Here is a 16482-nt window from a genome sequence, read left to right as displayed (position 1 = left end):
ATTTAATTACAGTGGAAATAAAACCATTCTCAACAAATGCCCTTGTGAAATTACAGTGTATACACTGACAGTGCGAGAAACACTTAGATTATCGCACAAAACCAGTAGGACACAATGTTAGAAATGGTTTTGAATTTGATCAATCAGATGCAAGCAATTCTTATTGTACAACAAATGTACAAATCTGCAATGGACAAAGGCTAAAAACGATGCCTTTTGTTCATTCTGTAGGCCCAATCAAGAGCATTGCTAAATTGCATACTAAAAGCATTTCCTTTATTCCATTATCTAAAATCTGTATTACTACTGCAATAACCGTTGGTTTGATGAATTGATGAACACAGAGTTGATGCTGGTTGCAAACAAGGAGAACCCACACTTGTCAACTTCAGGAAATAGCCATATCCAACTTTTTCCTATAGGGACAAGTTGTTCTATACTTACACATTGACATTTCCATGCCTAATATACTTGCAGACCGATTGCAACGGACAAATAGTTGACGATGACCTGCTTTGATCATTCCACAGATAATAGCAACTAGGAAGCATATCAAATAACAAGAAATAAATGCTGCATTTCATAGCACTTCAACTACAATGAGGCAGCACCTCAGGTCCAAGCACAACAGACAGTGCAATACTATCTGTCATTGAATCTGAACACATGACTACTGTAGTAACTTTAATACAGTAGTACAATGGAGATAGCAGAGAATGTATCAAGCAGGCCAGTTAAACAGTTTGGTATATTGTATTAATCGAGGGTTCTTATATTTAAATCAGTTAAATTCATGTTTATTGTTTGGCATAGTAGTCTAGTGTGGTGCCTGTCAAATTTTCCCAGTAGTGTGGTGCTTGTCACATATTCCCAGTAGTGTGATGCTTGTCAAATTTTCCCAGTAGTGTGGTGCTTGTCACATATTCCCAGTAGTGTGATGCTTGTCAAATTTTCCCAGTAGTGTGGTGCTTGTCACATATTCCCAGTAGTGTGATGCTTGTCACATTTCCCAGTAGTGTGGTGCTTGTCACATTTTCTCAGTAGTATGGTGCTTGTCACATTTTCCCAGTAGTGTGGTGCTTGTCACATTTTCCCAGTAGTGTGGTGCTTGTCACATATTCCCAGTAGTGTGGTGCTTGTCACATTTTCCCAGTAGTGTGGTGCATGTCACATTTTCTCAGTAGTGTGGTGCTTGTCACATTTTCCCAGTAGTGTCGTGCTTGTCGTTTCCAAGCAAGGTGAAGGACACTGAACAATCCTCAACTTCATACTTCAAGCTATAAAGGCTGTTTATTAGTTACTACTGTGTCATTGTATACAGTGCTGGATGCTTTCTAGTTGTTAGTTTATGTTAACTCTATACTTGCACCTTTGGATATTCTGTATATATTATTAGAAACATCACAGCTGGTATTCAAGCTGTACCTGGGTTCTAACACCCCCAGGGTTCTCCCCATTACACTCTAAATAACCTGTAATCCTGGCAGCCAGTTAGCTTGATGGATCCAACAGTTACAAACATGCAACAATATTGGCCTTGAGAACTGTGTCAATAATTGAATATTTAGTAAATCAGCCTGTTTTATCTTTTGTTATGCTGATGCGGAACTATGACCTAACCTAGGTCTGACCCAGTATCATGTAGGTCACAGATTAATCTTACTAGTCCACCCCCAACAAACCAACCCAAATTTACAAGTTTTCTGCTACTCTTGTTGCAACTATTTTCCACATTGTGCCTTCCGAAACACCAATTGCAAATGTTAATCACAATATGTCTGAAATAATCCTGCAAAGCAACAACAAATTTGAAACAACATAGCAGCATTACTGTAGACTTATTCTGTGAAGTCCTGTTGAATGAAAATCCACTGACAGATATTTTCCAGTAACAATTTTCAGCTTTGAGGTCTGGGAATTATCAACTATTTATCAGGCCTGACTAACCAGGGAAATGATCGATGAATTTAGCTCAGAAGTTGTCAGATACCACTTTGTTCAAACCTTTGATGAGTCATCAAACCACCGAGACATTTTCTTCTGAAAGTTTGTGACTAACTAAAAGCTTTGTAAGCAATTCTTGCACTTTATGTGAACCTTCCAATCTGTCCAAACATTATCAGAGGGAATATGCAAGCATTCCTTCAGTCATACATACAGTAGTATATACTACAAGAACCTTTAAAGTACCTTCAATGTTATATACATTTCAGACATTTTCAGTCCTGTTTGATTTCCTCCTTGTCTTTGTTTGCTACCAATCTTTTATAACCATCAGTATCTTGTAAATCCACAACAACTACACCAGCATGTTTCTTTACTACATGTTTCATCATTTTGATTCACTGATCAATACAAACCACAATTTGATTTTCAACCTAAATGCCATTGAACAGCATCACATGTTATTTATAGAACTTAGAAGGTTACCTAAAATAAGGTTTAGAAGGAACTTTAAGACATAAGTTGATAGTACATGAGGGAAATTATGATGCATACAAAAACTTTTCCTGTAAAAGTCCTATAGATTCAAAGGTTCCAACAGGAAATGTGGTTTATGAAAACAAGAGTTTATTAATGACTCAGTAAAAGGTAAATCATGATACATAAACAATGAGATCATTACATACCTACATGTACCAGCCTACATGTACCAGCCTACATGTACCAGCCTACATGTACCAGCCTACATGTACCAGCCTACATGTACCAGCCTACATGTACCAGCCTAGACCAAACTAGACATTTTTAAATCAACTGTACAGTCTGTCATCATGTATGGCTCTGATACATGGACAGTTACGAGGGAATTGGAAGCAAAACTAGATGGGTGCTACACAAGACTTTTACGGAAATGTTTAAATGTACATTGGAGTCAACATATGACAAATACTGAACTGTATGGCAACAAACCAAAACTATCCTGTAAGATACAACAACGCCTTCTCAAACTAGCAGGGCACTCATACAGGAACACCAAGGAACCAGTCTCTCAACTTATCATGTGGACACCAAAACATGGAAGGAGAAATAGGGGAAAACATAAGCTCAGCTATATAGATGTAATTGCTAGGGACATCGGGGTGCTTCAAACTGATCTTCCTAACTTGATGAGGGACAGAAATAAATGGGCAAATCTCAACATGATTCCGACTTCTGTCGACTAGAGAGAGAGACATGTACCAGCCTACATGTACCAGCCTACATGTACCAGCCTACATGTACCAGCCTACATGTACCAGCCTACATGTACCAGCCTACATGTACCAGCCTACATGTACCAGCCTACATGTACCAGCCTACATGTACCATGTTTTGTAGGTATGCGGGTATGCATATATGCTACCTCAGGGAGTTGGACGCTCCTGCCATGCATAGTTCCGGGTGACCCTTGGGCAAGGTCTAGTACCCGTGAGCCCCCTTGTCAGGGTACGACAAAACTGTTGGCAGCAGGACAGTGGTTTGGTAGCGTAGGCGGGAGCATAGTTTGCTGGAACCGGCTGTGTTATCTTGGCGCTCGGCGATTACCTCTTTGGGTTTCCTCGGCTTGGGGCATCTGGTCAGTCAGCGATCACTGCGGGGCAGGAAGGGCTCATTACCTATTAAGGCACCCTTCGTTTCCTCAAGAAGTGCCAACGACTCCAGACGGAAGAGCGCTTGAGTAGGGCAGTGGTTCCCATGATGGAGTTTAAGCCATCAAAAGGCGGATGAGCTTAACATTTCTTCAGCCAACGACATCCACAGCTGTCATCCAGTGGCGAGGAGACAGTTAAGTTAGCCATTGAAAGAATTATGATGTACACCAAACAGCACCAGGGTTGAAGCCCCTGATCAAAACAAAAATGGAGTTTTCTGTGGACCACCTCTTACTTTAAGAGTCAATGACGCTGTTCCCTTCAACTCCCCGGGGAGGGGAACAGTTGATAATTGGCCGACAGCAGCTCCAAAACTTCTCAGGTGTCGAAAGACTCTGAACTTTAGCACATTCAACACGAGAACACTAAACAGCACTCAAGCACTAAATGAGATCCAGTTTCTCGCAGAGAAATATGATCAAGAAATAATTTGTATTAAAGAACATAGAATTGTTCACGACGAGGACATCAAATTCCAACACATGGACAACACTTGGTTGCCTGTAACTTCGTCTGCAACAAGGAATTCCATGGGTGCTGCAGTAGGGGGAGTAGGAATTTTGCTAAGTCCTCATACCAGTAAATGTCTACAGCATGTGGAAAAAATCTCCTCAAGAATACTAAAAGCATCATTCAGTGGAAACCCAGCCAATACCATCATCAGCTGTTATAGTCCAACCAATGCCAGCTGTGAAGAAAAACAAAAACTTTCTACAAGGACCTCATAGTAGCAATCAATGAAATTCAAAAACACAATTTTCTTTTAATCGGAGGGGACATGAATGCCAAGATTGGTCACTCCGATGGCAAGTATACATTCCAGGCAGAGACAAATCGAAATGGTGAAGTACTGCTGGACCTCATCAATGAAACAGACCTCATACCTATCAACTTAAAATTCCAAAAACACAAAGGGAAATTGTGGACCTTCACATATCCATCAGGCTACCGTGCCCAGCTAGATTTCATCTTTGTGAGATCTAAATGGAAGAATAGCATTCAAAATATTGAAGCCTACAGCTCATTCGGAAGCGTTGGTTCTGATCATCGTATCCTCACTTGCCGCATAGTTTTGAGCCTAAGAGCACCAAAACAATCAACTCAAAAGAGAACAGTTCTAGACTGGAAAGTGCTTCGAACAGATGCAGAATTGCAGAAGAAATTCACCATTGCAGTTAAAAACAGATATTCTGTACTGTCTACCAATGCTGCAGACCCCTGTGAAGAGTACAGTTACCTAGTACAAGCAAATAAAGAGGTAGCCCCAAAACTACTCCCAAAAAGAAAGCGCAGAACAAAGACAGCAGCCCTGTACAACATTAAGTCAGTTGTGGACATAAGAGAAAAACTGCAGACGGCAACCGAACAGAATGAGCTACAAAATCTGAAAAGCCAGCTCTCAGAAGCATACAAAATAGCAAAAAATAACTATTACAAAGAAAGGTTTGATGAAATATCTGGCAACTTTAACTGTAACGATCCATCAGTAGCCTGGAAAATAATAGACCATGTAACCGGTAGGAAAGCAACGACCCAAGGGAGGCTGAATGGCAATACACCTGAAGAAAGACAGAAGCAGTGGAAAAACCACTTTGAAGCATTACTTGGAGAAGAACCTTCAAAACTAGATGACATTGAAGACATTGAAATAATTTCAGACGGTGACCTAGAAATATCTACAGAGTCTTTCACTATGGATGAGCTCAATGCAGTTCTCAAGGCTACAAAGGCAGGCAAAGCGCCAGGTCTTGACGAAATACCTCTAGAATTCTGGAAAATTGACGAGTTCAAAGTTTTTCTCTTGACTCTGTGTAACTTCATACTAGACTCAGCCCAAAAACCAATTGAATTCGCAAGGAGTGCCATAGTTCCCTTACCTAAGAAGGGTAACCTTAGCCTGACCACCAACTACAGGGGAATAAGCCTGACACCAATGGCAGCTAAGTTATACAATAAACTCATACTGAACAGATGCAGAAGCCCTGTCGAGGAAAAGCTTAGATGGAACCAAAATGGATTTAGAAAGGGTAGGAGTACTGCTGGACACATCCTAGCATTGAGGCGCATATTAGTGGAAGCAGACTTTCACAATCTCCCCCTCATGGCAACCTTCGTTGACTTTCGCAAGGCATTCGACTCGATTCATAGAGGAAAAATGTTCAAAATACTCAGGGCTTATGGAATACCGAAAAAAATGGTCAGTGCCATCCAAGTTATGTACAAAAACACCGAAGCCATCGTTCTCTCACCCGACGGCGACACTGATCCTTTCCAAATCAAAGCAGGAGTTCTACAGGGCGATACTCTGGCCCCGTTTTTATTCATTATCGTACTTGACTACATAATGAGGAAATCAACCATAAATGCAGAGCAACTAGGCTTCACACTCAACCAAAGAAGAAGCTCAAGATATCCAAAAGTAGTCCTTTGTGATCTAGATTTTGCAGATGATATTGTCCTATGTAGCGATGACCAGCACAACGGTCAAGAGCTACTGCAAAAGGTTGAAAAGCATGCTTGTGGGCCTTAGACTTAATGAGTCAAAAACTGAATATCTCACAGTCAACATCAAAACCCAGGACAAAATCGACATCAAAATAAGTAGTGGCGCAAAACTAAATGAAGTTGACAACTACAAGTACCTTGGTTCCCTTGTGAGAGATAGTAAAAGTGAAATCAACAGAAGAATTGGCATGGCATGGTCTGCTTGTAATAAAATGGACACTGTGTGGAAATTATGGCCTCAACAGAAAGACCAAACTAGACATTTTTAAATCAACTGTACAGTCTGTCATCATGTATGGCTCTGATACATGGACAGTTACGAGGGAATTGGAAGCAAAACTAGATGGGTGCTACACAAGACTTTTACGGAAATGTTTAAATGTACATTGGAGTCAACATATGACAAATACTGAACTGTATGGCAACAAACCAAAACTATCCTGTAAGATACAACAACGCCGTCTCAAACTAGCAGGGCACTCATACAGGAACACCAAGGAACCAGTCTCTCAACTTATCATGTGGACACCAAAACATGGAAGGAGAAATAGGGGAAAACATAAGCTCAGCTATATAGATGTAATTGCTAGGGACATCGGGGTGCTTCAAACTGATCTTCCTAACTTGATGAGGGACAGAAATAAATGGGCAAATCTCAACATGATTCCGACTTCTGTCGACTAGAGAGAGAGACATGTACCAGCCTACATGTACCAGCCTACATGTACCAGCCTACATGTACCAGCCTACATGTACCAGCCTACATGTACCAGCCTACATGTACCAGCCTACATGTACCAGCCTACATGTACCAGCCTACATGTACCAGCCTACATGTATTCTTCTCAGTGAGGGTAGCTGACTTGCTTGTGCTTACAATTTGTGTTTGAAATTCAAATTCTCATTTCTTTAAGTCTCAATACGTGTTTGATGATAAATTTCGTAAAAACAAACTTCCAAAGCAGATTCAATGTTTCTTATTCTACATGCAGTCTGACCAGGTGGTTTTAATTGAAAAAAAGCTGTCGCAATTGAATGAAAGAAATTTATTTGCTGTTGCCCTTATGGTGTGAACGATTGACCATAAGATCACTGCGACAGCCCATATCAACATGATCATTACTCTGTAATCTATATTCGTATTTACCCAATTCCACGGAGGAAACATCTGAAAACACCTGTTTGTTCATTGCAATGGAAGGAGGGACACAATTTTGCAAGCTACATCAACAGTATTCCTAAAGACCTAAGCCGCCTAACGGTTGTAAACAAAACAGAGACCAAAAGAAAGATACTGTACAAGAGAAAAAACCTAACACAGGTTAGCCACGTAAAGTATTCCTATAGACCAAAGCCGCCTAACGGTTGTTAACAAAACAGAAAGATTTGATTGTCGCATGATCTGTTAGGCACGACTTGCAAATTTTGATTGAAGTTTGTAGAATTTACAGACTCTTTAATAAATTGCATAGAAAATTGCATAGAACTGTGTTATTTTCTCTGAGCTCTTAGGAGCAGTAAGTTGGAAAGGTCAAAGTCACGATTTGGCAAACACACATTGAGACTATAACTTCCTTGACATCATAATCCCAAAATAATGCAAGTCCATAACTTGACTGTAGACACAGGTTTCATTTATATTTGTCAGTCTAGTACATGTATGGTTCATTGTATTGTGCTATGTACAGTAATGGCAAGTTTGTGAAATATTTTGTAGCAGTTAAAGATATATTACCCACAATCTTATGCCAACATTATACAGTATGCCATGAAGCTTACATCACAGTGCTTACTACTTTATAAACACAGACAAAGCAGTAACTAAATATCTGGATGGCCTACGTAGAACATGATGATGTAGGAATGTCGGTGGTCAGGTAGACAAAGTAAACCTCTCAATGAGGAAACTATTGCACACTTTTTACTGTATTGTGAATTTAATGGCTAAACCCTTCCTTACTCCAGGAAATGGTCTCAGTGGGTAGTCTCTGATGTAATGATGGTAGAAATTCTTCAAAAGCCTTACATTTTCATAATATTTAATCATCTAGTTGATTTATCCATGAAGAATGATATTTGCAGTTTAACTATCTGTGTTGTCTGTACTTTATAGATCTTCAGCATCATCATTATCATCGTTTTATTTTTTTTTTAGAAACTGCATTTCCTCTGTGGATAAATATTAATAAATTAAAAGTAGAAGTATTCATTATAACCTGGTACACACCAGCAGTTGTCATATTCAACTAAAAAGTAAGACTATGTGCAATTTTATTATTGATTAAACTGAGAGTTCAGTATTAAACTAATACTTCACAGTACATACAGTGTGACATTATTAGGTACTGTCTGGTCTGTATTCTGATCCCAATACAATGACTATCATCCATGCTAACTTACCTTCAATCATACTCAGTTACTGCATATTTGAAGAAATTTCTTTTAATTCAGTATTGATTCAAATGTATCAATGTATTTTACGCATTTTGTAATAAAAACTGCAAACTGTAGTTACCTGTACATACTTCAGAGCCAGATTGTCATGATGCAGTAATACATTATACACAGTGCAGGTGTGGTGGGTTGTTAGAAGTATAATGCACAATCTAAACTACACAGATATATATTGTTTACTTAGAAACAATCACCAGGTGTTTCTGTCTGTTAAATCAAAGCACTCTGCTGTGCTGATATATACATGAGCTACTGATTTCAGGCTGTAAACCTTTACACAACATTCCTACCCTCACAATGAATTTTTAACATTTAAGCACAAGTCTGAGACCTGCATTGTCAAGATAAACAAAGAAATTCAGTTAGTGTTATTAATTGAAAATGTGGGTTCAATGTGCAAGACATAATTTATCATGTATGAAAGGCTCTTAGTTGCTTTGAAACTTAAAGGAGATAATGATGTATAAACCAAGTCATCATCTTTGAGTTATATGAAAGAGATCTTTGTGATTAATAACAGCTCTCTCAAACATCTATGAAAACTTTCATTCCTGGGTAACCTATACTAACATTGTTCACTATACTAACAACATTCACAGTGCTTACAAAAATCTCAGTTTGTGATTTTAAGAATATAAAAAGATAACTGTAAAATCAACAGTCACATGATATGAATACTCAAGATTTTACACACATCCTTCACATGAATATTGTTTAATTTGGACCTATTTCTTACACAAAGTGCAAATTATGATATCATTTGACTGTTTTGTAATGGTAGGTCCACAACATATGTTCACATGATTGCAGCAGGACAGTCTAGGTAACTAATCATCATGAAAAGAAGCAAGAAACAAAATCTGCAGAAAAAAAAGTTAAATAACAAATCCCTTTGCTTTACCTGACCAGAGCTGCCGAATCTGTCCTCCACCACAGAAATCCTCTTCCTGTTTGCTGGGCTGTGAACTGTAAACAAAAAGAAGCTTAATAACAATGCTGCATCACAGACCAAGGCAACAACCCCATCCAGGTCACAGACCAAGGCAACAACCCCATCCAGTCACACACCAAGGCAACAACCCCATCCAGGTCACAGACCAAGGCAACAACCCCATCCAGGTCACAGACCAAGGCAACAACCCCATCCAGGTCACACACCAAGGCAACAACCCCATCCAGGTCACAGACCAAGGCAACAACCCCATCCAGGTCACACACCAAGGCAACAACCCCATCCAGGTCACAGACCAAGGTAACAACCCCATCCAGGTCACACACCAAGGCAACAACCCCATCCAGGTCACAGACCAAGGCAACAACCCCATCCAGGTCACAGACCAAGGTAACAACCCCACCCAGGTCACAGACCAAGGCAACAACCCCATCCAGGTCACAGACCAAGGCAACAACCCCATCCAGGTCACAGACCAAGGCAACAACCCCATCCAGGTCACACACCAAGGCAACAACCCCATCCAGGTCACAGACCAAGGCAACAACCCCATCCAGGTCACAGACCAAGGCAACAACCCCATCCAGGTCACATACCAACGCAACAACCCCATCCAGGTCACAGACCAAGGTAACAACCCCATCCAGGTCACACACCAAGGCAACAACCCCATCCAGGTCACAGACCAAGGCAACAACCCCATCCAGGTCACAGACCAAGGTAACAACCCCACCCAGGTCACAGACCAAGGCAACAACCCCATCCAGGTCACAGACCAAGGCAACAACCCCATCCAGGTCACAGACCAAGGCAACAACCCCATCCAGGTCACACACCAAGGCAACAACCCCATCCAGGTCACAGACCAAGGCAACAACCCCATCCAGGTCACAGACCAAGGTAACAACCCCATCCAGGTCACAGACCAAGGCAACAACCCCACCCAGGTCACAGACCAAGGCAACAACCCCACCCAGTGACCCAGGTCACAGACCAAGGCAACAACCCCATCCAAGTCACAGACCAAGGCAACAACCCCATTAAGCCACTTGCATTGTTTCTGAGACTATCACGTAATATTTGAATCATTGTTTTGATTAGAAAATGTTAACTGGTGGAGAAAACCTAGGAATTTTGTGGGAAGCTAACATCGCTGATCCTGAACAGCATATTCAGCTCAGAGTATGTTTTTTTTCTCTGTATTAATAGTTGCTAATGTAAAATGTGCATTCTTACCATCAGTAGTATCTGTTGCAAACAATTTACGAGGTCCACGTAACCATGTGCTTCAGTAAATGTTATTTTGTTGCAACAATCTTGTGTAAACTTCTGTACTTTAGAACATTCAATTTTTCTTTTTTAAATCTGCATTGCGTAAATAGATATACCTAGCCTACTGTAATTTTCGTATAGATGATTGCTTGCAAAGAGCCCAGGTTAAATGTTGGATCAGATTTTAAGGATATGCGCATGTGTAGTTGAAAATGAAGCTCAAAAAGGCATGTACATACAGTAGTACAGTGAACTGAAATTTAGCGAGAAATATGCACACTGTAGGTACTAGGCACTAAGCCACTACGGCGTGGGGAGTAGGGAAGTAGAAGGGCGGATGAAAGAGGGGGGAACTGGGGGTAAAAATGGGTGGAAACGGCAGGGTGGTCGAAAGGAGGGGCGGGCCGGGCCACCCCTGAAAAACAGTGAAGCTAAGGCACTGATCATTTCTGCCCTATATACTGTGTATAACATTCTCAAAGTATAGGCAGTGAATAACACTAGTATTAGTAACAGTAGGGCATATGAAAAACGATACTTTGGGGCTTGCGCCCCTGGGGCGCAAACTTTTTTTCACTAATAACATTACTGTTAGTTGTTAGTGTAGCCAGCTGATGGTAGAATATAATTTTTACGGATATTAAAAAATTGTTAATTTTTTGTTTTGGTTCTGTTCAACACAAGGGGTAGTAAAACTAATTAGCCAGGATCCATCAATGTCTTTGCTACATGAAATCAGTTTTATTCATTATATACTTTGTCATCTTTAATATTTTTGCTAAGAAATTTGTGATTCCATTTGACGACAGTTTGTACAACCTAAGTGTTGAATGTAGTTGGTCAAACAGAGTAACAAATCATTCAACAGAAGTTACAAAGAAGAATAGGCTTGTGCTTTTCCCCAAACATGCTAGCACACAGTTTCATGCATATCAAATTTTTGGGGAATATAATCTTTCATTTAAGAACGATTTAGGACTAGTGTTATAGAATACGCTTATATTTTTAACTAATTTACTATTAAACAGGATTCCGCAATTGAGAGTTGCACAAGTAGTTACTGTTTGTGAGTTGTGCAAACAATAATAATGTGCAACAGCTGATTATAATTTACTTTATGTATTGATGCATGGATTAAAGTGCAATTTTACCTTCATTCTGGCTGTTAAAAGTACAATATTGGGATTGGAATTTCGCCCAAAAGTTTGTATGTTTCTAGTTTCGTGTGTCCAAAAGCAGGATACTTCTGACATCATGTAAGCTAACATATTATCAAATTAAATATTATACACTGTAAGCCTAATACTGTACATCCATTTCTCCTTGCAACATATGGAATTATGTATTCTTCTGGTTATTACAAAACTGGTATCTCAAATGTCTGGCCAAGGTAGTACTACTACAATTAAAAATTGTCTATGAAAAATCCAAATCACTCAAATGTATGCATTTTGCATATATGTATACTTCCTCAGAAATGTATAAATGATCTTGAAATATTTATTGCTCTGTGCCTATGCAACGTACAATTGAGCAGAATGGCCTTAAAACGTCTGCCATGTCAAGTTCTTTCATACCTGAAATTGATACATTCGTTGATAAGCTAACTGTAACTTTTGTGTAAGTATACATCCATTGACTGTGGATTCTATTTGCTATGCTTTGAGCCTCTAAGCTCTGGTCCCAGGGAGTAGTGGTATCATGTTGAGGTAATTTTTCCAAATGCCAAAAATATGTGCAAAACTGGGAGGAGGGTGTTAAATGCTTAAAGGAAGCCACAATTTGATCAGCTCATATGTGTAAATTCTCACAATTCCGTGCCCTTTTTAAAAGTCACTGAAGAGGAAGTTCGGCATAAGTTTAGAAAGATTATTCCATCTAAGGCTGTTGGCCCTGATAATCTATCCCCCCCCCCCCCCCCGAGTGCTTAGAGATTGCACAAGTCAGTGAGCTGGTATTTTATTTACTTACATCTTCAATATGTGTTTCACTACACAGTCCATTCCATCTATTTGGAAACAGTCATGTATCATCCCTGTGCCCAAAAACCCAATAATCTCATGCATGAATGATCTTCGACCTATTGCTTTAACTTCAGTTGTCAAGAAGACCTGTGAGCGTTTAGTTCTCAATTATCTTAAGTCTTTAATATTTTGTCCAATGGACCCATTACAATTGGCCTACAGTAAGAATTGCTGTACTGAAGACGCAATATTATATTCATTAGACAAGCTGTCTTCGACTGTCCATTGTTACCAATGATGACTGTTGAGTGCAAACAGGCAATCAATTAACATTTCCTGGCCCTCTTGTGTGAGGACAGACCAGCATTGGAACGGAAGTTCTGTGTAGGGAGAGTTGTGTACGAGACAAGCTGCTGTGGAAAGATCACCTGTCACCCATTGTATAATCATCTAACCAGCCGTATCATTGCTCATAGCAGTAGATTGAGGTCACTGACGTCACACACAGATGTATGTATGTATGTATGTATGTATATGTGATCTTCCCGCAAGCAGGAACTCGCGATAGAACTCGCAGATAGACATCATTCTTCGTTTAAAGACACTGCCATTAGTGTTCACAACAAGGACTTCACAAGGTACGGCTGGCCGTTCGACTGAGTTGTGCTGTTGGAGCTAGTTAGTGCATAATTTGTATAGACTGAATATAACTGAACATTGTATATTGTATTTTGGGTATCCAGTCAAAACGTCCCTTTACCAAAACGTCCCTGCATTTTTAAGACCAAAACGTCCCCGCTTTTTACCAAAACGTCCCCGCAGTCAAAACATCCCCGTGAGTCAAAACATCCCCGCTTTTATTATCAGTTGGAATACAAGTGTTGATGTTTTTAGTTCAAATCAATGAGTAAGGATAAGTATAGTTTAGGTTAAAACACAGTTTTTAGCAGATATATGTATTGTATAGTATACACATCCAAATTATTTTTTATTCCTCTTGTATAATATTTTTTGTTTTCCTTAATTCGTTACTTCACTGAAAAACATATAGCGATATACCTTTTTCATACCAAATATAATTAAACGATATAGTCCCTTATGATTTATTTAGCGCCTGTAATCCAACTTGCATGCCTATAACTTAGCCAAATTATAACTTAAAATTAATTTATATTCACAACTATGAATGAATGTGATAGACTGGGATGTTTTGACTTACAGGGACGTTTTGACCAAAAGAGGGGACGTTTTGGTACGGGGATGTTTGGTAAAGGGACGTTTTGACTGGTAAGTGTATTTTGTATCATTCATTTTATTGCTCACAGCAGATATGTCATTTTCTTCTGGGATTCAATAAAGTGGACTTACTTACTGACTTACTTAGCTCATAGCTGAAAAGGCATGATATATGTTACTCTGCTTTCACTGCAAAAAGATTAGGTTGCCTGCTGTATCTAGCTAGTACTAGTAATATTTGAAGGTGTGTCAATTATGAAGCTTTTACTATGCTACTACTATCGGACCAAGTAGATTACGTACAATAACAACCAGTCTTTGTCTTTATGATCATACTCATACTAGCAATACTTGTTAGTTCTAGCTTAGTATTATGGCTTCAGCTAGGACATACACGTAACTGAAGTACTTTGCCTACTACTGTTACTACACAGTACTACTACTAGTTCTTGGCCTAGCACTGTAGCAGGCTATCGTAAGATTTACATTTCAATAACTGTACGTCAAGGACAGCAAATAATGAGTGTAAGACCTGGTTATAAAATTTTACAGAACATTCAGACCGACCAACACCAAAAAAATAGATTGAAAAAAAAACTCTATAAAACGATGTTTTAGAAATAATCAATCATATTACCTAGTCTGTCCACCATGATTCTCTGTTTTTGTAATTTGCCTGACTGTTTTTCTATGCTGGCAATAAGCTATGCATTTTGCTAGATTTCTTTGACACGAACGTCACAGTGCAGCAAAGGATTGTATGGCAAGCCGTTTAAATTTTAGCTCCCAATTTTGTTTAAATGTAATATATATATTTACGTGAAATGACATTTTACTTCAGCAAAATATATAGAATATTATACTAAAGTGATATAAAATTCCAATCAAGTAGAATTGAGTTCAACTTAAGCATATTTCACTTAAGTGAAATTGAATTCTACTTAGTAGTAGTAGTAAGTTGAGTCTCGTCTATCCGACATGCTTAGTGATTAACCTCCGCCACGTATCACGATCTTGTGCAAGATTTATTGCATCCTCGAAATTCTAATGTTAACCTCCTTAAAAAGCGACTTTATTATAAAAGCAAGATAGTCACGGTCCTTCCTACTGGTTTAGCAATGCTTCTCTTATAGCAACCTTTGCTGGAGCGTCCTCGTGGAGTGAAATTGAATTCTACTTAAGTTAAATTATATTCTACTTAAGTGTAATACAATTCTACTTGAGTGATATTGAATTCCAGTCTAAGTATAAGTCTACGTAAAGTAGAACATTTGTATTCTTTCTTTTTCACTTAAGTGGAATACATTTTACTTAAGTCGAAATCTGTTTCGGTTAATTAGAATTGGGGGTAAATGTTTAAAATTCCATTTTAAGTAAGGGCAATACAATCACTAAAGTGAAATTTAATTTCACTTAAGTAGAATGCATTTCACTTAAGTAAAAGTAGGGGTAAATGTTAAAACGGCTTGCCATAGGATCGTGTGGTAAGGTGGAAGATAGGTAAGGTAAGTATATTGTTGGCGAGATACGAGCCAACAGATACTGTACCACACACTAGGGCCTCTTTTAATAATTCACAAGTTTGGGAGCGGCACGATCGGGGATGAATGGGGTACACCCGTTAAGTGGGGGGGGGGGGTTGTGTTCTCAATCAGAGACAGAAATTAAAGGGTAATCATCAAATGGTGCATTCTGAGGTCAAAAATTAGGTCTATACTCAAGATTATGCTAATAAGTATACTTTGTATTTGTTGTGTGAGGTTGAATGAGGGTTACCAAGGGCAATATATATGGATGTGGCATATATGAGCCAGATATGGATTTCTAAGTAATGGGCCAGATATGGATTTGCCATATATGGGCCAGATATAGATTTCTAATTAATAGGCCAGATGTGGATGTGCCATATATGGGCCAGATATGGATTTGCCATATATGAGCCAAATATGGATTTCTCAGATATGGATCTGCCATATATGGGCAAGATATGGAATTGCCATATATTAGCCATATATGGATCTGCCATATGGGCCAGATATGGATTTGCCATATATGGTCCAGATATGGATTTGCCATATATGGTCCAGATATGGATTTGCCATATATGGACCATATCTGGTCCAGATAAAAAGTGACCCATATAAAGTTTTATCTGATGCAGATATGGCCTTTATCTTATATCAAGTTATATCTGCCCAATTCTTGATATGGCCAGATATAAATTCCATATATGGCACAGATATGGGCCAGATACAAATTGCCATATATGGGCCATTTATGGGCCATATATGGATTTTGAGTAAGGACAATCTGATCAAAATCTTCATAATTGCAAGTATGGTAACCATTGGTTAGAATTCTTAATGAAAAATAAATATTATTGATACTGCATATAGACTGAAATGCAGTGGTATATATTTAGCAATTTGACGTTATGATAATGCACTTACGATTGACCATGTGA

The 16482-nt window shown here is 39.0% G+C and overlaps 1 protein-coding gene and 1 pseudogene across 3 annotated transcripts in view; one reads left to right on the top strand and one right to left on the bottom strand.

The window, feature by feature from the left end:
- Positions 1-14745, bottom strand: part of LOC139982821 (pleckstrin homology domain-containing family F member 2-like) — a 41328-nt gene extending 26583 nt beyond the window's left edge. For all 3 annotated transcript variants that reach the window (XR_011798384.1, XR_011798385.1, XM_071995932.1), the window contains exons 1-2: positions 14656-14745; positions 9496-9560 (exon numbers count right to left, since the gene is read on the bottom strand). Coding sequence is in view for 1 of the 3 variants with exons in the window: in XM_071995932.1 (XP_071852033.1) it covers positions 9496-9560; positions 14656-14671 (81 nt within the window). In the remaining 2 variants the exon portion in view is untranslated. The remainder of the gene's footprint in view (positions 1-9495; positions 9561-14655) is intronic.
- LOC139982829 (uncharacterized) lies at positions 446-8648 on the top strand (annotated as a pseudogene).
- Positions 14746-16482: the final 1737 nt, after the last annotated feature.

The sequence above is a fragment of the Apostichopus japonicus genome, chromosome 16, assembly GCF_037975245.1.
Source record: "Apostichopus japonicus isolate 1M-3 chromosome 16, ASM3797524v1, whole genome shotgun sequence".
Taxonomy (NCBI): domain Eukaryota; kingdom Metazoa; phylum Echinodermata; class Holothuroidea; order Aspidochirotida; family Stichopodidae; genus Apostichopus; species Apostichopus japonicus.
Note: the sequence above shows the minus strand (reverse complement) of the source record. Positions and strands in the feature narration are given on the sequence as shown.